General features: G+C 34.7%; 4 protein-coding genes and 2 long non-coding RNA genes across 8 annotated transcripts in view; 3 read left to right on the top strand and 3 right to left on the bottom strand.

Annotated features, from left to right (window-relative positions):
• The window catches only part of LOC145326641 (G-patch domain and KOW motifs-containing protein-like), a 15,800-nt gene extending 13,630 nt beyond the window's left edge, over window positions 1-2,170 (top strand). Inside the window, exons 17-18 of the mRNA XM_080170010.1 lie at window positions 1,507-1,799; window positions 2,056-2,170. Coding sequence (XP_080026136.1) covers window positions 1,507-1,529 — 23 coding nt within the window. The 3' untranslated portion in view covers window positions 1,530-1,799; window positions 2,056-2,170. The remainder of the gene's footprint in view (window positions 1-1,506; window positions 1,800-2,055) is intronic.
• FRG1 (FSHD region gene 1) lies at window positions 2,106-17,878 on the top strand. The gene is made up of 8 exons (XM_080170600.1): window positions 2,106-2,228; window positions 2,618-2,736; window positions 14,716-14,851; window positions 15,345-15,430; window positions 16,053-16,150; window positions 16,590-16,714; window positions 17,033-17,107; window positions 17,452-17,878. The coding sequence occupies exons 1-8, from the start codon at window positions 2,181-2,183 to the stop codon at window positions 17,575-17,577; spliced, it is 813 nt and encodes a 270-aa protein (XP_080026726.1). The 5' UTR covers window positions 2,106-2,180; the 3' UTR covers window positions 17,578-17,878.
• Window positions 3,665-5,363, bottom strand: LOC145327082 (uncharacterized). Of its 2 annotated transcripts, XR_013882055.1 has the most exons (4): window positions 5,030-5,363; window positions 4,579-4,766; window positions 4,314-4,460; window positions 3,665-3,718 (listed from the first exon to the last, which is right to left on the bottom strand). It is a non-coding gene; the product is annotated as an uncharacterized LOC145327082 (long non-coding RNA). The 2 variants fall into 2 exon arrangements; XR_013882054.1 differs by lacking the exon at window positions 5,030-5,363 and having other exon boundaries at window positions 4,579-5,018.
• Window positions 5,662-14,684, bottom strand: LOC145325529 (uncharacterized). Its single transcript, XM_080168510.1, has 4 exons — window positions 14,099-14,684; window positions 13,648-13,835; window positions 13,383-13,529; window positions 5,662-12,787 (listed from the first exon to the last, which is right to left on the bottom strand). Exon 4 carries the CDS (start codon window positions 12,619-12,621, stop codon window positions 5,662-5,664), a length of 6,960 nt encoding a protein of 2,319 aa, XP_080024636.1. The 5' UTR covers window positions 12,622-12,787; window positions 13,383-13,529; window positions 13,648-13,835; window positions 14,099-14,684.
• Window positions 17,507-22,416, bottom strand: LOC145327083 (uncharacterized). The gene is made up of 2 exons (XR_013882056.1): window positions 22,199-22,416; window positions 17,507-17,686 (listed from the first exon to the last, which is right to left on the bottom strand). It is a non-coding gene; the product is annotated as an uncharacterized LOC145327083 (long non-coding RNA).
• Window positions 17,887-21,495, top strand: LOC145327081 (uncharacterized). Of its 2 annotated transcripts, XM_080170604.1 has the most exons (7): window positions 17,887-18,025; window positions 18,608-18,670; window positions 19,011-19,660; window positions 20,201-20,301; window positions 20,631-20,701; window positions 21,045-21,119; window positions 21,430-21,495. In XM_080170604.1, the coding sequence occupies exons 3-5, from the start codon at window positions 19,477-19,479 to the stop codon at window positions 20,658-20,660; spliced, it is 315 nt and encodes a 104-aa protein (XP_080026730.1). In that variant the 5' UTR covers window positions 17,887-18,025; window positions 18,608-18,670; window positions 19,011-19,476; the 3' UTR covers window positions 20,661-20,701; window positions 21,045-21,119; window positions 21,430-21,495. The 2 variants fall into 2 exon arrangements, with proteins under 2 accessions (XP_080026730.1, XP_080026731.1); XM_080170605.1 differs by lacking the exon at window positions 21,430-21,495 and having other exon boundaries at window positions 20,625-20,701; window positions 21,045-21,061.

Raw genomic sequence — 22,416 nt, 5'->3', positions numbered from 1 at the left:
TATTGGTATATACTGGTATAGGATATTTTAGTATTTCGTAACTTAAAATGCTTAGTTTAAGACAAACAAAATATTTTTGCTCTTTACCTGTATGACCCTGCCAGGTTTGTTGGCATCCTGTGCCAGCCAGGATGGAGATATTTAAAATTTCGTCATTATATTGAAAGATATATGGATACTTATTGCTATTTAAATAAAATTTCATCAAAATTTTAAAATATACACTCTCTATGATTTTTTGTCATTTTTGGGCTTTTCTGGAACACGGTGGACCTGGAGGCCTGCAGCACCTGAACCTGGAGGCCGATTTTAATTTTTTCTTCAAAAATGTCAATAATATAAAAAAAGATGCATATTCTGTTTTATAAGTTGACCTCTAACTCTTCAAATAAAAAATTTGATTTTTACCTGGCCAGAGTTGACCTGGAGGCCTGCAGCACCTGAACCTGGAGGCCGATTTTAATTTTTACTTCTTATATGTCAATAATATCCATAAAGATGCATATTTTGTTTAATAATTTGATCTCTAACTCTTCAAACAAAAATTTTAAATTTTTTTTACCTGTCCAGAAACCACCTTCCAGCCTGCAGCACCTGAACCTGGAGACCGATCCAAAAAATGATTAAATATACGTGAAGTACTACCCAAAAGTAAACTTTTATACCAAATAACCCATAGTCTCACATCAATACCTAGCCTAATAATCACGGATTACGCGAAAGTGGCAAAACTTCCCCCCCCCCTTGGTTATCAATTTTTAATGGCGAAAAGCTTGGAGGCACAATAGTTTTATTTCGCATGCCACATACCCTCTTTGATATGTAGCACATTTAAGAAAAATTCTTTTTCTCGTATTTATTCGAATCCGGAGAATAGGAACCGGTTCTCATCCATACGAAAAAACTATGTCTAGCATCGTATTATATCCAGCTTTCTACGAATATAAAAATGTACAATCATAAGATTAAAACCAGTTTTTTTAGACAGTGCCTTCGGCACTTTGGGGCTAAAAAACTGGTTTTAATCTTACAATTGTAAATTCTATATCCGCGGAAAGCTGTTTTAATACAATGCGAGAAATAACTATTAAAACACTTAAAATCTTAAATGGAACTCATTAATATAAACTTTTTTTAAAGATGTGTTTTACTGAAGGGTAGCTGAAATAGCATAACAACGAGCAAAGCTTCTCTGAAACTTGCTGGCTAGTTTTTTTCTTCGATTTTACTTGAGATACGAACAAACAGTATATTAAATGAAAGATATAAATGACTAAATGAGATAGTATACCATCAAACATACATAAATAACAAACAATTAGACATCACAATATTAGTCGTCATGCTGTTTTTGTAAAAATAAGCCAGCTATTTAAACTAAATATCAGAAGAATACGATTTTTGTCCATTACAATGCATTTCGTGCAAATACCCCTTTAAAAGTGCACTATTAATTAAACTCTCCTAAAAATTTGTAGTATTTAGGATTAATGAGTTTTTATTTAGGTCGAGTGGATGAATATGACTAAGATCAGATGATAAAGAATCTCAATAACAGCAACAATTTGGGACCAGTTCATTAATCTTAATTGTTACTCAACAAAACATTTATTTGTTTATTATTACAATCATCATACATTCAGATTAATTGTATTGTTTCTAAAATATCTTCTTCTATTAGTTACACCTATTAGAGTAATTAAGTAAATATAGGTAAATGTATTTAAAACTAATTATAAGATTTACACAATTGATTTTCGTTAAAATTTAATGTAAAAACCAAACATATCTTCTGAATTGTAACTAGTATAGAATAGTTATTTATCGCATCATATTATTAACATCTTTCCGTGGATATTGAAATGAAAAAAAAAAGATTTTAACTAGTTATGTTAGCCCGAGGGGCCGAAAGCCTGGGCTTGCAAAACTGGTATTAATTTTATGATTTTTAATTTTAATATTAGTGTAAAATTGTCTTTAATACAATGCTTTACATGAGTTTTCACTATGGCTAAGAACCGGTTCTAATTTAGTGGATATTAATCGTTTTCGAAGCCATACTGAAAAACAATTTGCTGAACTTATTAACCTAACAACTGTGTAGCTGTATTTAGTAAAATAACTGGATACTTAGTACCTGATTTATTACTTTACCTTATTCCAGATCAAATAGTTTTAAAATGGAGGATAGCTTTAAGAAGGTTAAAGGAGGTGCTTTGCTCTTAAAAGTAAGTTATTTTCCTTAAATTACAAGAAGTTAATCTAAAAAGCCTAACTTTTTTTTCTTTTAAAGGGACAAGTAGCTTCGACCCTAGTCTTTAAAAATAATAGCTTAAAACCACACAAGGATGTTGATTTAATCTTCCCAAAAAGACAACGGAACAGCATTTTCTGAGATCTTTAGCTTTAGGCAAAATAACCTTACTACTTAATATAAAGGGATAGGATATTGGCCCTTGACATTTAATCTTAACATCATGCTGAAAAAAACTGTATTTAAAATTTTTTGCAAGTTAACAAAAATTTAAGTATTGATTACTTATCTTCTTTGCTGCAAAATATTGAACACTGTCACTTACATGATTATAAAAATATAATTCTCATGTATTATTTTTAGGGTGAGAAGAAGAAAAAGCATAAGAAGCACAAGAAAAGGGAGAGAAGTGGAGAGAGAGAAGAGAAAGGGGAGAAGAGAGTTAAGAAATCACAAGATACATTCCAAGAAGATATGAAATTGTAAGTCATTTTTAATTTATTTTACATATAATGGATAGGCCTATAGTTTTATTCTCTTTAATTTTTGTATCCTAGTTTTAAAAAGAAAAAGAAAATAGACATTTTTGGGGGAGATGGCTATTTTTTCCAGGGGCGATTTTCCTAGAGAGTGGAATCAAGTACCCTCTCCTAAAATAGTTTTAAACCTTCCCTCGTCCCATGAGAAGCTTCACTTTTAAGGAGAATCATATCGGATCAGCGTTTAGCTACAGACCGACAGAAAAAATCCTGTAACTTTTATATAAGAATTTGTATTATTTTATAAAATGGATTCTGCATATACGTTGATATATTGACAGGGAGAAATTCGTTTTCAATTTAGCTTCCTAATATGGACCTAATTTATTGGTAAGTTCTTTCATTCAGAACTAGGGGAGGGGAGGTGTTTTAGCCAGCTGCGAGCATCATAGTATATGGAAATCTGGTGCAACATCCAAGTAATATTATATCCATTATTTTAGACATGATGGTTGGTGGTTAGCAGATTATGATAATTATGCCCATATAGTTGGACCTGTGGCCCTCCAGTTCTCTAATGGAGCCTATATCCATGCATACTATATCCATTATTTTAGACATGATGGTTGGTGGTTAGCAGATTATGATAATTATGCCCATATAGTTGGACCTGTGGCCCTCCAGTTCTCAAATGAAGCCTATATCAAGACATACTATATCCATTATTTTAGGCATGATGGTTGGTGGTTAGCAGATAATTATGCCCATATAGTTGGACCTGTTGCCCTCCAGTTCTCAAATGAAGCCTATATCAAGACATACTATATACATTATTTTAGGCATGATGGTTTGTAGCAACCTGTTATTTTTTGCTTGGGTTCCATGTAGTAGACTATTAATCTTTTCTTGTAGTCATTTTGATCTTTACTTGTTCTGTAAATATAAGAGCTTTGTGTTTGTGACGCATGTGATGGTAACAAATTACCTACAAAAGAAAAAAAGGAATTAATTGTAAGTAAAAAAAAAAAATAAATTAAATGAAAATTTTTATGCGTAATAATATTTGCTTAAAAAAGGGAATTTATTTTTACAGTGTAAAATTACTAAGTTGAGTGAAAATATTCGAAAGTGTAATAAAAATTTCATTAATGGGGATTTATTCTTACAGTGTGAACAAAATAATTTAAATGAAAATATTTTGAAAGTGTAATAAAAATTTCATTAATGGGAATTTATTTTTTACAGTGTTGAATTGACGAAAATTTTAAAGTGTAATAAAACTTTTAACATGGGATATTATTTTTATAGTGTGAATAAAATCAAGTTTAAAATGGAAAATGTTAAAAGTGTAATAAAATTTGATAAAATTAGGAAATATTTTCTTACAGTGTACAACGAATTTCTACAGTGTATGTTAGGATGGCCGTAATTTGTAAAAGCACTGATTTGAGAAATAATGTTAAAAGGAATGAAAAAATTAAAATGGTTACATTAATTAGAAATAAAGCTTTGGTCTATTATTGGTTTCGGTTTCTTTGACTTTTTAAATGTTTATGGAAAATGAGTAAAAAATAACTTACATGGCTCTCTCTCTGTGTAAAGATTTGTTCCCAGATTTCTTAAGAATAGCAGTTCAATTTTCCCCCACAGGGCGTTGCGTGGGTCGGAGATATTTCCTTGATGATGGTAGCTTAGATGTTAATCTTGGGGTTCTGGAGAAGCTTGATCTAAAAAGATATCTTATTAGTATTTTTAAGATATCATTATTATATCTTTAAAGTATAGATTATTAAATGGCATTGTGGACATTTCTTGAATCTTTCTTGTTATTTTAAAGATAAGTACCTTCATTTCTTAGTGTGTTAGCTATCCTTCCACAGTAAGGTACACTAATTATAGCTTCAACTTGGTGTCTGCTTGATAGGCTTGTTTTCCGCTCATATCTCAGATTGGGTTGGTTGGTTAGTTAGGGGACTTTTGCCGTTAGGGGACTTTTTCCGTCATAGACTTGTTTAGCCTGTTTTGGTCACCACCTAAACAAGGATAGTATTATTTAAGCCAGGTGTAAGTTTTGTAGGTTAAAATAAGAATTACATTTACTCAATTTCCCGAAATTACTTCACTTTTGCTTTCCACTAAATGTTTCTCACTTTTCAGTTTAGGTTTATTGTTTTTCTGTTGGTTCTATTCTCTTACTTTTAAACATTTATTATTAGCAGTTTGACTTCAGCAAAGTAGTAGATATCAACGTATTTTCTCTAGTTTCAGTTACATGAATAATAATACAAAAACGTACCTTTTTTGGCCACCCTAATTATAATTGTATATTAATTTTTCATTGGTTAAAAAGTTTAGTCTGAAATTAAAAAGAAAGCTCAATTGAATTTCATTTGATTTGACAGTGCATATACTTTAGACATTTTAGAGACAATTATTTTCATCTTAGAGTACTAATATAATCATACATTTTCTGCTGTTAAGGGGAGTAGGTTAAAAAAGGGTAATAAAAGATGGAATAAATACTTTAGTAATTACAAATTATAATCGGTGGCATGTAGAGACTCTTCTTTGTAGACTTAATAGATACTGTAGACTTGACTCTTTCTCTAATCAGATTCTCTTTGCCACTTAAACTCATATAATACTGTTGACTGGATTCACTCTCATCGGCTTCGCCCCTTTATTGCTAGAGTATTCCAATTTCTTCACCCCTTCTTCTATCTTCACCCCAATTTATTAATTCTTGGACTTGTGTAGCTCAACTGTTCCCAAACGTGTCTAAATAACAATATTTATGACACACACGTTACACTCCCACCAGGAAAGGCAACAGTTCGAGTTCACTAGGACAGCAGACTTGCATGAATTTGATAAAATCTTGATAAAATCATTATTTACAGTATGTGAGGAACTTAGCAATTGGATTTATCAGACCTTCATATGATAGGTCCAAAGGTGATCCATTTCCAATGAGGCAGCAGCCAATTGGCCTCCAAGATCCAAATCTTCTTCTACTTCAAGGATAGCAACATTCCTGAGGCTTCTAACAACAACACTAGTTGCCTTAGCTTTGAAGAGGCGATATTCAATTTCCACCTTTCTGACAATCCCATCTTTAGATGGGAATATTGTTTTTATTTTTCCCAAACGAAAGATACTGCTTCCAAAGGCATTTGATGTATCTCTGAGGAATACAACAATTTGGCCAACTTTAGGTTGAACAGTAGTTTTGCACCACTTTCTAGACTTAGGGAAAAAATCCGCTAACCGGGTCTCTTGGAACACTTTCCACCATGCTTTTTCAATCTCTTCCATTGACCGCAGCATGGGTCCTGGAGTCTCCACAGTAATCTTTCCCATAGCAGCTCTACAGTTGTTCCTTCCCATGACCAATCGGTTTGGAGTCAACAAGTCTAGGCCATCTAGGTTTGTGGATTTATCTCTCAAACATAATGGTAGGTTATTCAGCTCATTTGCAACGAATCCGAGAGCCGTTTCAAATTGAATGGCGGAGAAGTATCTACCCTTAAACACAGTATTTGTGATTTTCTTGATTTCCTTTATGGACCGCTCAACAATTCCATTCCAATTATGTGCACCAGGTGGTGCAATTCTGAAGGATAAGCTACTACCATTTTCAATGTTAATAGTTTTGGCTATGTCAGCAAGGACAACCTTCATTTCCTTCAAGCCTTTCACTAATTGAGACCCAGCATCAATCCGCACTTCAACAGGGGTACCATATCTATATATGTGGCGTTGAAACGCAAGGAGAAAGTTGTCGGTATCATATCCTATCATGACATATAGTCCAACCGCACCAGTGGCGCAACATTTGATAGCAACTCCCCAGGCTTCAATAGAATCAGTATTTCGAGTCTTTCTCTGATGCACTTGACATTTCAAATCATATGGGCCAAACAAGTCTAACTGGCAAATGGTAAATGCTGGGGCTACATTGTACCTAGCCTCATCAATTTTCCCCATTTCAACTTCAATAGTTTTAGCTTTATACCGTTGACAAAACAAACATTTAGATTTGATCTCCGCCGCCAATGATCTTCCGCCAATTATGTAAGCATACTCATAACTCTTTATTAGTGTGGATACAACTCCTCCATGGTGAGTGAGCTTCTCATGACAAGTTCGCATTATACAGAAGGCAATTGGACTGTTTCGGTCAACAACAGGAACTGCAAAAGAGAGTCTGGTTAAATCAACCATAGCATCAGCAAACTCAGCTTCTTGACCACTTAGTATTCTACCAGTATATAGGAATATTCCATCTTTCATCTGGCCAAGACTATCCAACTTTTTCCATTCATTGTATTCAAACAATTCCTTCGTGGTTTTCTTGAACACATAAGATTCTGCTCTTTTCAGGTCAGTTTCCTCAACAGCAATTGAGATTTGATTATATCTTAGTTTCCTAGTTCCTTTAAAGCATTCAGAAATTACGAAGAGAATAGCAATCTTTCTTATCAACTGGTTCCACAAGTACCTCTTGGGGTCTATTACATAATCGCTGAACTCTGCAAGTTCATTGATCTTCAGACTAAAAGCCATCAGTGTCAACCCTGGTGCTCCAGAATTCCTTATTTCCAACATAGCCAACCGCTGCTCCTCATGATCCAATGAAATCTCAGGTAAGCTCTTGAGAGGCATCTTCTCAATGGGCTGTCTCATCCAGTCCTTGCCCAATTGCCATTCACTATCAGGTCCTACAGAACTGATATCAGCAGTCCTAGTTGCAATGTCAGCAGGGTTAAGGTCAGTAGCAATATGTCGCCAATCAGTAACATCACACAACCTTCTGATATCAATTACCATATTGCGTACAGCTGTTTGTAATGGGCGTGAATCGCAATTCATCCAGTAAAGTGCTATGACACTATCAGTTGCAAAAATTACATTTTTGACACAATTCCCAAAATCTCGTTTTACAAGGGTAGCAAGAACACACCCCATATTGCAGGCTTTTAATTCTGCTTTAGGCGCTGTCAACTTTGTCACCAATTTTGACTTGCTTATTACCAGGTTACAGACTTTTCCGCCATTATTTAAATCCATTTGGGCATAGACGGTAGCAATTGCAAGGGATTGGCTGGCATCGGTACACACAATCAGATTAACACCATTTGAAACATTAACATCATAATTAAAGATGCTTCTAGGAACCATGATTCCGGCTAGACTTTGAATTTGGTTCAGATTATGTACCCATTTCTCTAACAGGGAGGCAGGTAACTTGTCATCCCAGTCTACTTTAAGTTTACATATCTCACTAAGGTCAAGCTTTAGACTAGAAGTGATAGGTACAAAGATTCCAATAGGATCAAATGTTGATGCAACTTTTCCTGTAACTATCCTTTTTGTGAATTTAGCCCATAATGCCTCAGACAAGTTTCCTTCAACAAAGGGTGGGAGCTTACCACGCTTTGGCTTACCTAGGTACAGAGGTTTGATATCAAGACCAATAAGATCCTCCTCAGGGGCCCACTTGTAACCAACAAGTCCACAACAACTTCCATCAATAGAGACACTCTCATCAGGGGGGAAGCCACTCCTTGTGATGGTTTTAACTTCCATAGTTCCATAATCAAGGACTCTTGGTAACATTTCTCCAGCCTCATCTCTAATTTCAGTAGTGTCGAAGGAAGCAAGTATGTCGTCAACATACTTTTTGTTTCGAAGTGTGTCAGCTCCTATTTTTAATTCTGGTTCAGTCTCTTCAGCAATATCTGACACTAACTCAAAACCCTCAGCAGTCAATTGTCCAGCAGGTTTCACTCCGTAAATTAGCGTTCTTATAACCATATCAATGGTGTCAGAATCTATTGATAAAAACTCCTTCCAAACCATTTTCTGGTACCTGTAGAACTCCGGTTTAATCTTTACAGTATTATATGCCATCTTAATATCAGAGGTCAATGCAGCCTTTCCTTTGCGGAACTGGATGAGTAGATGCAGTAAGTCTGCAATTTTTGAGTCTCCCTTTGCTAAAATATCATTTAAGCTGTGGCCGGTTCGAGTCTTTGAGCTGGCGTCAAAAACTAGTCTGGTAGGCGTGGATAGGCTCGAACTTGAGTGTACAGCACGCCAAGGGATCCAGTATCCAGGTTTGAGGGCTTGCAATCGTTCAGACTCACACAGATCATCAAGACGTACCAAGTGCCCATTTTCAACAAGTTTATTGAAGCTTCGCAAAATCTCATTTTTAACACTCTCATCCTTATCAGCTATTTTAATTTGGCTTTCCAAGATTTTAACAGCAACCTTTTTGTTATCAACTAGGTGGGTTTCTGGGTCATAAATAAAGGGGAGCTCAGTAATCACTACTTTAGCCTCAGGATCATAGGAAATGCAATTTTTAATCTGATAAGACTCTTGATCCTCTTTCAAGGATCTTTGCTCAATAGTTTCTCCATCCTTGCAGGGAGTGCATTGCCGGCACTTCACACACCTATAACCAAGCTCCGTACCAATTTCATCCAATAGTTGGAACTCCTTAATAAGTTTCCCAGCACTTGCAGCATAAATGGCAGAAACAACAGCTCTGTCATCATCAACTAATGGGTTATCAATCAATTCGCCGCAATCACAGAACAATGTCCAAGTCGGGGGAGCCTGTAACTTCAGGTTACTCTCAAAGGTTGGGACTGGATTGTTCCAAAGCGTATCACATTGGACTCTGTATGCCTTAAATTCAGACGTGAGGTAAGCCCCTGGTCCCATGTAACTGCTGGCGGTTGAGACATGTTCCCAAAGGGGGTGGGGGCCAGCAAGGACTGCTTGATTTCCATTCCAAGCCTTTAACAAGCCTTGCCTAATTTCAAGACCTCCAGGTAGGGAGAATAAAAGTTGTGGGTGATACATATTGTACTGTATCCCGACCATAATATCAACTGGACGATTACCTATCTTATCTTCAATTGAAGGGAGGGTCCTGTCTGGGAACAGCTTAAAGAACTCTGCAGATATGTCGTCATACACTTGTCTCAATGGCCAATTAGGGAACTGACAGCTGACATTCTCCATTCTGAGTCCAGAAAACACAGCCATGACGGTTTTATTATTTTCACCCTTCTTGTCAAGTTCAAGCCAAAACTTTTCCTTACCATAGGGTATACTGATTTCAGCCCCTCCAGCAACTTGTAACACAGTAGGACCTTCACGGACAGTGACGGTATCAAGTGCAGCATAAGCAGAATCACTAATGCCAGACGACCAACATCCATTATCATAAAAAACCATCAGCTTTTCATTGTTTTTGCCCGCCACATATTGCAATTGGTAAATTGGGCAACTCTTCACTTCTGGCTCTATCTCAATACTATCCTTATCCTTGCCATTCAGGAATGTAGCTTCATCCATGGCATCAGATTCAGGTGTTGTAGGGGGGTTTGACAAGTATGCAAACAAGAACTTAGCATCACACTCTAGCTTGCTTCTATCAAGTGTTTTGATAAAGTCAATCTCCTTTTGTTTATTCTCATCCGTATGATACGGGCAAATAGTCAAGTGATTCTTGCGAATCTCATCCTTACTAGAACACTTATCAACATCGCACAACCACTTGCTGTCACAATTCTTCAAGTGGGCCTTTAACCAAGTACTTCTATTATCCATATCTAGCGCGGCATCCATTCGCAAACAACGATAGCAGGCCTTCTGTTTCATAATCTTTCTCCAACGTTTCCTGACTGGCGTTTCTTGAAAATCCTTGCAATATGCTAGACTACTGTGGTAGTTTTCGCAACCCTTGCATTTTATGTCCCTTGGGGTATTGGAGTTGCTTCCAGCTGGCAACGCTGGTTCCTTTCCATGATGTGCCATTGCACCAGCACCATCATCTGAGTCCTCAGACACATCTTCAAGATCCAACATGTCATCAGAGTCATTATCAACTGCTTTAGTGCTAAACTTCTTAAAGGAATTTCCCTTTTTGTAGTCCTTTCCTGGCGTGGCTCCCTTACTGTTATCATCCTTATTAGTCTTAGGATCCTTCATCCCATCTAGCAGCTCTCTGTAGGTCCCAAAACTGCTAGCAGCCATATAATCTATGTCAATGTTTGTGTCAATTGCAGTGTCTTCAAGGAAACCCAGCATTGCTTCAAGAGTATATCCTCTGGTAATATACATTTCCGGTTTAGCTCGCATCTCCTCTCTTAAGACTTTCTTGAATTCCTCATGGTCCTTGGGTAACATTAACTTCTGGAGAACACCAATAATGTTTGAGCTCTCAAACATTAAAGTAAGGCCATGGTCAGCAGCTAGCTCCGTGAGAGCTTTGATCCGTTGGGTGACATTAAAAATCCAATTTCTCTTCTCTAAAATCTGTTCCGGACATTTACCACAACTCTTTAGATCCTGCACCTTGTTCATGAAAACCATTGTTGGTTTGCCAAAGTGTGTTTTTAGTATATGTAGAGCAACATCAAATGTTTTAGCATCTGCAATGCAATCCTTGGCAGGTGACACCAGGCAATCATTCCTCAACTTCAGTAGTTTTTGTGCCATAGATAAGGCTCCTGCTTGGCTGAAATATTCATCCAGCCTCTTAGTGAATGTGAAAAAGTCTGGCTCTTCTGAGAACTTGCCAGAAAAGGTAGGTGCATCGACCTGTATTCCCTTGAGACCAGATTCAATCATACCAGGTACAATACCTAAGGAACTATGAACGTCATCCAACCTATTTCTAGTATCTCTTTTGGACTTGTTCAAGGATAAGGACAATCCATCTAATGCCTCAAGAGAGAGATCATCATTAGCATTGCTTGCATTACGAACTAAGTCATCAATCTGTCGGCCAACTTCCATCATAGCATCACAATTCTGCTTAAACATGTTATCGGCACCTTTTAACTCAATAGCTGACTTAATGGGTTGGAGACGGGTGGAGGTGAACTTGGTATTGATGTCTAAAACTGTCTGTTTAAGGGATGGTAGCATTCTGGCAACACGCTGGGAACATAAGGTGGCTTGTTGCGATCTTACATCAATACCCATGTTAACCGAGTTACGCCTGCTTGTATCATCAGCAGCTCTCCTTGCAGTTGCTTCATCATTGCTCTTAACTTGCACATAAATTAACTTTAACTTGTTAGTGTAATGTGTGCAGTATGTTGTTGCCTTGTCTCGTTTTGAATCCGTAAAGAGCTCATGAGGCTCGGCAGCAAAGGTGGCTAACGTTTCTATCAAGGCCTTTCTGTTATTAGTGGCCTCTTGTTGAAGGCTCTTTAATTCATCAGCTGGTACATTCGGTGGCTCCAGTGAATCAAATATAATATCAAAGGAAGTAATGGCTTTCTCATATTCAGCAATAGCTGTTTTGACTGCAGCGGCGACCCTAGCCATATTCCCTTTTATTGTAACAACACTAGCAGCTGACTGGGGGCGTGATTCTTCACTAGATGGTAAACTAATATCCAGTGGGTCTAGTTGGGTTAGCTGTGTAGGTTCAGGTACTTGAAATAGGTCTATATCCTCATCCTCGATATAAAAATCACTCTCGTTAATCCCTTCGTCTCCAGTGGATATTTCTGATGACTCTTCATCTACAAAGTCATTAGAATCAGCACCATCATCATTGGCTAAAGCATCCAAGGAAGTTTTAAGCCTTGGCCTCAAATAAGGTTTACCAGTAAGACAGGATGGGTGCAAGGGAGTTATCCGGGAGGATGGCTCTGAAGTACTAAACACAGTTTTTAAACTGTTTATGCTAGTGTCTTTAACAGTGGAGGCAGTATCATTCAACCGTTGATACTCACTGTTGGTTTCCCAAGTGTCAGGCGGGTTCTGTGGTACCCCGGGACTTCTTGGGTCGGAAGATTCTCCAGTAGTGAACAAAGGTAGCCTAGGTGACGAGCTATTCTGTTTGCTATTCATGTAGACGTTCTGGGTGAACGTAATTTGTTACTGTAGCAACCTGTTATTTTTTGCTTGGGTTCCATGTAGTAGACTATTAATCTTTTCTTGTAGTCATTTTGATCTTTACTTGTTCTGTAAATATAAGAGCTTTGTGTTTGTGACGCATGTGATGGTAACAAATTACCTACAAAAGAAAAAAAGGAATTAATTGTAAGTAAAAAAAAAAAATAAATTAAATGAAAATTTTTATGCGTAATAATATTTGCTTAAAAAAGGGAATTTATTTTTACAGTGTAAAATTACTAAGTTGAGTGAAAATATTCGAAAGTGTAATAAAAATTTCATTAATGGGGATTTATTCTTACAGTGTGAACAAAATAATTTAAATGAAAATATTTTGAAAGTGTAATAAAAATTTCATTAATGGGAATTTATTTTTTACAGTGTTGAATTGACGAAAATTTTAAAGTGTAATAAAACTTTTAACATGGGATATTATTTTTATAGTGTGAATAAAATCAAGTTTAAAATGGAAAATGTTAAAAGTGTAATAAAATTTGATAAAATTAGGAAATATTTTCTTACAGTGTACAACGAATTTCTACAGTGTATGTTAGGATGGCCGTAATTTGTAAAAGCACTGATTTGAGAAATAATGTTAAAAGGAATGAAAAAATTAAAATGGTTACATTAATTAGAAATAAAGCTTTGGTCTATTATTGGTTTCGGTTTCTTTGACTTTTTAAATGTTTATGGAAAATGAGTAAAAAATAACTTACATGGCTCTCTCTCTGTGTAAAGATTTGTTCCCAGATTTCTTAAGAATAGCAGTTCAATTTTCCCCCACAGGGCGTTGCGTGGGTCGGAGATATTTCCTTGATGATGGTAGCTTAGATGTTAATCTTGGGGTTCTGGAGAAGCTTGATCTAAAAAGATATCTTATTAGTATTTTTAAGATATCATTATTATATCTTTAAAGTATAGATTATTAAATGGCATTGTGGACATTTCTTGAATCTTTCTTGTTATTTTAAAGATAAGTACCTTCATTTCTTAGTGTGTTAGCTATCCTTCCACAGTAAGGTACACTAATTATAGCTTCAACTTGGTGTCTGCTTGATAGGCTTGTTTTCCGCTCATATCTCAGATTGGGTTGGTTGGTTAGTTAGGGGACTTTTGCCGTTAGGGGACTTTTTCCGTCATAGACTTGTTTAGCCTGTTTTGGTCACCACCTAAACAAGGATAGTATTATTTAAGCCAGGTGTAAGTTTTGTAGGTTAAAATAAGAATTACATTTACTCAATTTCCCGAAATTACTTCACTTTTGCTTTCCACTAAATGTTTCTCACTTTTCAGTTTAGGTTTATTGTTTTTCTGTTGGTTCTATTCTCTTACTTTTAAACATTTATTATTAGCAGTTTGACTTCAGCAAAGTAGTAGATATCAACGTATTTTCTCTAGTTTCAGTTACATGAATAATAATACAAAAACGTACCTTTTTTGGCCACCCTAATTATAATTGTATATTAATTTTTCATTGGTTAAAAAGTTTAGTCTGAAATTAAAAAGAAAGCTCAATTGAATTTCATTTGATTTGACAGTGCATATACTTTAGACATTTTAGAGACAATTATTTTCATCTTAGAGTACTAATATAATCATACATTTTCTGCTGTTAAGGGGAGTAGGTTAAAAAAGGGTAATAAAAGATGGAATAAATACTTTAGTAATTACAAATTATAATCGGTGGCATGTAGAGACTCTTCTTTGTAGACTTAATAGATACTGTAGACTTGACTCTTTCTCTAATCAGATTCTCTTTGCCACTTAAACTCAGTTAATACTGTTGACTGGATTCACTCTCATCGGCTTCGCCCCTTTATTGCTAGAGTATTCCAATTTCTTCACCCCTTCTTCTATCTTCACCCCAATTTATTAATTCTTGGACTTGTGTAGCTCAACTGTTCCCAAACGTGTCTAAATAACAATATTTATGACACACACGTTACATGGTTGGTGGTTAGCAGATAATTATGCCCATATAGTTGGACCTGTTGCCCTCCAGTTCTCAAATGAAGCCTATATCAAGGCCTACTATATCCATTATTTTAGGCATGATGGTTGGTGGTTAGCAGATAATTATGCCCATATAGTTGGACCTGTTGCCCTCCAGTTCTCAAATGGAGCCTACATCAAGGCCTTGGATAATGGAAAATTTGTGCTGGGTGCACCACATGGAGATGGAGAGGTAATTAAGGATTTTTTTAGTAGCGTAGCTACTTTATAAACCTTCTAGCGACACTTGAGATAGAAGGGGGTGACTACACCACCCCCCCCCCCTCCAATTTTCAATTTTACTTTTAATATCATAAAGTAAAGTTATAACCTTTCTAGGGCCTATGAGAGATCGAGAATCTATATTGAAAAGGAGAACCATATCGGCTATTATTATTATTATGGATTTATTATTACTTGGATGCTGCACTAAGATTTTCTTGTACTTTAAAAAAGGAAAACTTATAGTTGGATTAAATAACGACCCCCCCCCCCCCCCCTCCATCCCCTTCATTGATGAACGAACAATTGATGTCATCGTTGGTAACCTAAATTGATGCAATTTTTTATTCCTGTTTAAATATCCATGTATATTCTATATCCATTATCTCAACAGTGCTGCAGCACAGTGGGTCAAAGACAGAAGTTTTGCAGAATAAAAATATTAATGGCAAACTATTTTGCAGGGTCCTGACCCGGAAGAAATTTTGATGGCCATGAAGGTTGGCGATGGAAAAATCTCCCTCAAATCTGGCTTTGATAAATATCTAAGGTAGGTATATAAGTATGGATATTGGATACATCCGCTCCTTGTCGGGAATGTTATATGTTCGAATCTCGGCCTTACACCACGTTATAACTAAAGACGTAAAAAAATGGCTCCTAAATAGTTTTGGTATGGCGGAATGCCTTGGCCCAAAACAGGCGCATCTCTTTACTGTGCACAGCCAGACCTTCCAGACAAAAGCCGTGCAATCAAAGGGTTGGTTTTCTAAAGGATTTTGATTATATAATCATGCTTAGCAAGCCAGATCTCGTGATCTGTCAGCAAGACAGCAAAACAGTCTTTGTATAATAACTTTCATGCTAGAAGAGTAAAAGAATGTTAAATATACGCATAAATGCGTCATCTGTAATAATTCTAGGGATGGGGGGGGGGGGGGGGATATTGGGATGATAATAACAAAGCTTTATAATAACCAATTCTTTTATTGTTGACTTAACAGCTTTTAGAACTTTGATTGAATTTAAATTGATTGGATCATGAAGTTGAGTGTACAAACGTACCAACCACCTATTGTAATCTATAGAAGGGATAATTTTGTGTATCATCAGCCATTGTCTTATACCTTTAGATCCCTGAATAATTCTAAGTTGATACCAACTTTATTTAGGTTAGACAAAAGTGGAAAAATGGTTGGGGTGAGCGATGCTGTGGGCGCCATGGAAATGTTTGAACCTATCTGGGAAGATGGAAAAATGGCAATCTTAGGTGAGGATAGTTTTATCCTATCGTATTATATAAAGTAGGAAGTTTTTTTGTCTGAAGCTTAAGATCTCAATGAATAATGAACCGATTGGGTTCTTTATTTTAGGTAAGCTTCTCATAGGCCGGCCGTGTGATGGTTTTTAGGCCATTTTCATTTTTACAAGTCTTAGTGTGGTTTTAAGCTATTTTTCTAGACCCTCTTTGTCCCGTAGAATACAGAGCTCCTAGATGCTAGGGGTGCATCCGCTATTATTATATTCTGGAGAGGACATCAGACAGTAATCTATATGGGTCCCCAAAGTTTCATAAACACGTTTTCATTTGTTGGCTTAAATTTTTTTATACTAGCAGTTTTTTCTCACTTTTTCGCTAATAATGGTAATCTACAGGGTGTTTCAAGTGAAATGTCATTGTTTAACTTAATTATTTTGTATTTATTTAGGTCCTAATGGAAGGTTTATGTCTATAGATGACGAGGATTTAGTCATTTTTGACAAAGACAAAGTGGGTACAATGGAAATTATTAAAATAAGATCTAATAGAATCAGAGATGATATGAAAAAACCGGTAAGTAAACTTTTTTTAGTAGCGAGGCTACTCTATAATTTACTATGTCTTTCAGTCCGTAACGTTATTTTTTATTATTCACTTTGTGTCAATACATGATTTTTTTGCTTTGTTACTTTTGGATGTTGCCATCTTTTGTTCATAACATAAAAGTATTTGGGGTTTAAGGAATAATATGAGTTTTATCTAAAGAAATGGTTTAATTAAAGGCTTATCCCATCCTATCCAAAACTTTTACAAAGCTCACATAAAAATCAATATACAAATCTTAAATCTATCAAAAGCTTTATTGAATTCACAAAAATTGCTTTTATTCAGGAAATCCCCGAAGAAATGAAGGGAAGTATGGCAGATGTAGAAACTAAATTTGTCAAAAAGTTCCAAAAATTCCAGGTATTGATTTCTTTTTATTCTAGTGGCGCTACTTAAATTACATATTTTCATAAATTTTCAGTTCAGACACTTCAGAAAAATTATGTAACTCTTAAAATGAGAAGAAAATTTCATTAAATAACTGATTGATAATAGTTTTTCCAATATTCCTACGAAATTGATTAATATCCGCTGGTCTAGAATCGTATATTAAGCCATAATGAAAATTCATGTGTATGTCGTATCTTACTATAATTATAGAAATTACATAACTGGAATTAATCTAATAATTTTTTATTTGCCATCCGCGAAAAGCTGTCTATAAAACGATACCATAATCCGATAAAAAATCTATTTTCTTTTAGGATCATAAGTTGAGAATAAATCAAAATGGCGTCGCTCAGCTGGTGAATGCAAAAAGGGCGGGAAATCTGCACGAGACACTGTTGGACAGAAGAGAAAAGATGAAGAGTGACAGAATGTGTAAATAATAGTAAAATGATAAAAAGAATAATAGAATTTGAAATGGTTGAAACAAGGGTAGTTTATAGCCCAGAAATCTATCATTTTTATTGCATTATTCCCATTAAACAAGAGTACCTGCATTTTAAGTAGCTTCATTTACTGTTTATTTATTTCCGTGATTTCCCCAATAAGAAGGAAGTTTTCATAAAACATTGTTTGATATATCTAAACTGTTTAAATTCCATTATTGAACAGTAAGCTAATTTTTATAGTTTGTTTTTTGTTATTGTAATAATGAAATGACACTTGAAATACTTTCAGATGAAAGCTTTTTATAAAGCTAATGTTAAATTTACACAATGTGGACAAATTTGCGCTTAGTTAGGCACTCTGTTGGGTCAACTAGAATGTAAACAATTCACAAGCTGAGAAATATAATATTACGAATCTTAGGCATCGAGATTTATATAATAGGTGAAAGTTAAAGAGAAGTATTTTTAAATATCTTTTGGCCTTTTCTGAAAAAATCAGGGAACGAAAGGGAGCTAGAATTAATCAATAAACAATTATTCCTTACCAAGGACGACAGGGTTTCATGGTAAGGCTGTTTATCTTTCTATCCTCTTACTATACCCTTTATTGAAAGACACAACTTTACTTGATATTTAAATCTTCTTTAGAAGCATGGCATTTCACCCCCTAATTTCTAAATAGTGCCAGTTATTTTTCTGTCAACTTCTCGAAACATTAAATTATATGTCTTTATTAAGAATTATATTTCTAAACCGTTTAATATCCACTGGATAAGTACCGGTTCTCAGCCATAATGAAAATTCATGTATAGCATCGTACCACAGACAATTTTCCATAAACATTAAAATTAAATTAAAACCAGTTTTGTTTGTCTGGGCCTTCGGTTTTTGGTCTGACAAAACTATTTTTATCTTATATTTTTTTTATTTTAAAATTTGTGATAAGCTGTCTATAAATCGATGCGATAAATAACTATTATCTATTTAATTTTTGGAATAACTTCTCAACTTTAAATGAATGTAGATCCATCCAATAATAAACTCTGACATCACTGTGATACAAAATATCCAAATATTACACAATAAGGTACAAATTGACACTTGGTTTTATGCTATTTCTTTTTACTTGCTGATATTAATAATAAAGTTTTTGATTAAAAAATTTATTGGGAAAATGTCTATAAAACAGTATTAGTTATGCTAAGCTAAAGGATGAAACTCAATACCTATTCCTTTAAGATAATATTAATTGAAAATGGTAATTCTTTTTATAAGAAAATAAAATTATTAAACAAACAAGCCAATCATCTTATTATTGAATGTTGAAGAAATTAAATTAGAATAAGTTACACTAAAGAAACTAGGTAATTTGAATAATTTTGAAAATTTTGATAAATCTAATAAACAAAGTGTCTTTTAATTATCAGAGATCACACACACTCACCTTTCCTCACGTGGTTTTCAAGGTAATCATTTTGGTGGAGAGAATTATAGAACAGAATAAAAATCAACGAGTCAGCAGAAAAAATAATTTTGGCGCGCAAATTTTCCAATCATCTGTGATTCTAGACTCTTTATAATTGTATTATTATATTGACTAAAATCCAAGTCTAGTCTTAATAAATTTGCATTTGGACTTTTTGCATGTGATTGTGCAAAATAACCCTTAATTTGCACTGCCACCTTGTATTGCCAAGTCCAAAAGTTACTTCCAGAAGATATCACCCAAACTCTAGTCGTTGTTGTTGTTATTAAGCAGTGATATTACTGTGTTATTACTGAATATTTAGCACTAAATATTTGTTATTTCTGTGTTGGTTAGAAGTGATTAAATTTGCAGTTTGTGCCAAATTAGTTTGATTCAAGTCAACTTTGTCATAAAACAAACAAAAAATGTATCCCGGACGACCCACAGGGCCCGGGGGGCTGCCCCCCAACATGCCACCAAGTCAGGGCAGCGGCGGACCGCCACCCGGTGGTCCTCCCGGCGGCCAGGGCAACCTGCCACCCATTCAGAATCCGCTGGGACTGGGTTTTGGAACTGGTGTTCTTAGTCAGACTCTGCAGGGATACGGAGGTAAGGGTCAACTTTTGACACTTAATTTTCTTATTTACTGAAGTGGGCGGTTTCCCTCTAAAGTGTCTAGTCGAGCACAAAAACCTACCCAACCCTCTTATTTTGAATTAAATTGAAATTAAATAAGTATTAAGAAGTGGGATAGATATTTTTTTTGGTTAACTTTTGGGTTAAATTGGGGACAGGTTAGCCCTTCTGGGTTAGGTCACGGCAGGTATAGGGTCTTCCTGTAGTGTAATCAAAACAATCAGTAGGATAATTCTCCCTCTATTAAATCTAAAAAATATTTATGAAAGACTATTACCTATCTACATTGGCTTTCTGAAAAATTTGGACTAACCTTTTGCTTTCACTTTATTACCTATCCAATATTATTTTGTAATTTTAATAGTAAATTGAAGAGTTTTATATTGAAATTTGTAGGAACCATTGCATTGGCTTAATAATAATCATATCCCTTTTCTTATATGTTAATTTATTTTCCACCTAAACCTCTAGAAAGTTTTGAAAAGCAGGGTTTGAAATATTGTTAATTTCCAGGTCAAGGATCCAGCCATTACGGAGGTTCCGGATATTCTAGTTCCGGGGGCGGAGGTGCATCCAGCTACCTGGGTACTCATCCGGGCTACTCCAGCCAACAGGTACATTATTCACTATTTTGAACATGAATAGCGCAGCAATCACAAGTTTCCTTAAATTTTTTTTATAATTAAGACTAAAGGGAACTATGTACAAACAACTACAAGATCAAGTGATTTTAAGCACCAGCAGTGAATTTTAAGTATTTTTTGGCAAATACATATACTAGGGTTATGCCTAATATAGTTACATCGACTATAAAAAATAAGTTTCACCGTATCACCATGATTTTATATTAAAAAAAGTTTTAAATTAAAAGCATTTTTTGATGAAATACTTAAACTAAATTAAAAATATTTGCATACTGCAACCATTATACCAAAAGTTTTAGAAATCAAAGTTGGTCCAATGGAAATTATAAAAATAAGATCTAATAGAATCAGAGATGATATGAAGAAACCGGTAAGTAAACTTTTTTTAGTAGCGAGGCTACTCTATAATTTACTTTGTCTGTCAGTCCGTAACGCTATTTTTAATTATTCACTTTGTGTCAATACATGATTTTTTTTGCTTAATCACTTATGGATGTTTTCATCCTTGTTTCAGAAAAAGAAGTATTTTGTTCATAACATAAGTTAAGTACTTGGGGTTTAAGAAATAATATGAGTTTTATCTAAAGAAATGGTTTAATTAAGAGCTTATCCCATCTTATCTAAAACTTTTACAAAGCTCACATAAAAATCAATATACAAATCTTAAATCTATCAAAAGCTTTATTGAATTCACAAAAATTGCTTTTCTTCAGGAAATCCCCGAAGAAATGAAGGGAAGTATGGCAGATGTAGAAACTAAATTTGTCAAAAAGTTCCAAAAATTCCAGGTATTGATATCTCTTTATTCTAGTGGAGCAGTTTGAATTAAATATTTTCATAATTATCAGTTCAGACACTTCAGAAAAATTATGTAACTTTTGAAATGAAAAGAAAATTTCATTAAATAACTGATTGATAATAGTTTTTCCAATATTCCTACGAAACTGATTAATATCCGCTGGATTAGAACCGGTTATTGAGCCATACTGAAAAATATAAGTCGTAATGGTATTATGATAATAATAAAAATCGCAAATCTGGAATTAATACCTATAATTTGATAGTACTATAATCCGGTCAACATCCATTTTCTTTTAGGATCATAAGTTGAGAATAAATCAAAATGGCATCGCTCAGCTGGTGAATGCAAAAAGGGCGGGAAATCTCCACGAGACACTGTTGGACAGAAGAGAAAAGATGAAGAGTGACAGAATGTGTAAATAATAGTAAAATGATAAAAAGATAAATAGAATTTGAAATGGTTGAAACAAGGGTAGTTTATAGCTCGAAATCTATCATTTTTATTGCATTATTCCATAAGGAAAAAGGATAAGAGGATGAATACTCACCCCTTTTTCATGGTAAAATACTACTTCCCCATCCCTAAATTTAGAAGCAGACGAAAATCAAAAACCGCCCAGGGCTTTTTGTAAGTCAATCATAAATAATAATGTGAATAAAAAGAAAAGCGATATTTAGCAAACAGCCGTGGGCGGTCAGAATCAGCTGAATGTTCATTATGAAAAAAATTTCCCCCTTTTTCGAAATAGAAGGATTCATCTTTCATTAACAAATTTTTTTAAATAAAAATAAAATTCTATGTAATTTTTAATTAAAACATTAAAAAGAAAATATCTAATCTAATATTCTTGCCCTAAATATGGAAATAGTAAAAAGTAAAAAAATATTTTTTTTAATAATTTTTAATCCTCCCATTTGAAAAGTAGTGGAATAGCAATAAATTTTAGCGCGGCAACAGCGCTGAGTAGGCCTCTAGGCCCACTGCCTATTTTCGTCTTCTAGTTGCTTCGATTCCTCTCTTTTATTTTTTTCTCTATCATGCATTATTCCCATTAAACAAGAGTACCTGCATTTTAAGTAGCTTCATATACTGTTTATTTATTTCCGTGATTATGATTTCCCCAATTAGAAGGAAGTTTTCTTGAAACGTTTTCTGTAATTTATCTAAACTGTTTATTAAATCCCAATCTTGAATACTCCCCTTTGAATAATCTAATTATTATCGTTTGTTTTTTTGTTATTGTTATAATGAAATGACACTTGTAATACTTTCAGATGAAAGCT

The sequence above is a fragment of the Acartia tonsa genome, chromosome 8 (genome assembly GCF_053477335.1).
Source record: "Acartia tonsa isolate MP-2025a chromosome 8, ASM5347733v1, whole genome shotgun sequence".
Lineage (NCBI taxonomy): Eukaryota > Metazoa > Arthropoda > Copepoda > Calanoida > Acartiidae > Acartia > Acartia tonsa.
The sequence above is the reverse complement of the archived record's forward strand: the minus strand, read 5'-3'. Positions and strand labels throughout refer to the sequence as shown.

What these genes read in the sequence shown, in the direction of transcription:
- FRG1 (XM_080170600.1), top strand. Translation starts at nt 2,181, where the DNA reads ATGGAGGATAGCTTTAAGAAGGTTAAAGGAGGTGCTTTGCTCTTAAAA. An exon ending in TTCCAAGAAGATATGAAATT is followed by an intron (nt 2,737 to 14,715) that starts GTAAGTCATTTT and finishes CCATTATTTTAG; the next exon opens with GCATGATGGTTGGTGGTTAG. An exon ending in GAGATGATATGAAAAAACCG is followed by an intron (nt 16,715 to 17,032) that starts GTAAGTAAACTT and finishes GCTTTTATTCAG; the next exon opens with GAAATCCCCGAAGAAATGAA.
- LOC145325529 (XM_080168510.1), bottom strand. Translation starts at nt 12,621, where the DNA reads ATGAATAGCAAACAGAATAGCTCGTCACCTAGGCTACCTTTGTTCACT.
- LOC145327081 (XM_080170604.1), top strand. Translation starts at nt 19,477, where the DNA reads ATGTATCCCGGACGACCCACAGGGCCCGGGGGGCTGCCCCCCAACATG. An exon ending in GACTCTGCAGGGATACGGAG is followed by an intron (nt 19,661 to 20,200) that starts GTAAGGGTCAAC and finishes GTTAATTTCCAG; the next exon opens with GTCAAGGATCCAGCCATTAC. An exon ending in CGGGCTACTCCAGCCAACAG is followed by an intron (nt 20,302 to 20,630) that starts GTACATTATTCA and finishes CAAAAGTTTTAG; the next exon opens with AAATCAAAGTTGGTCCAATG.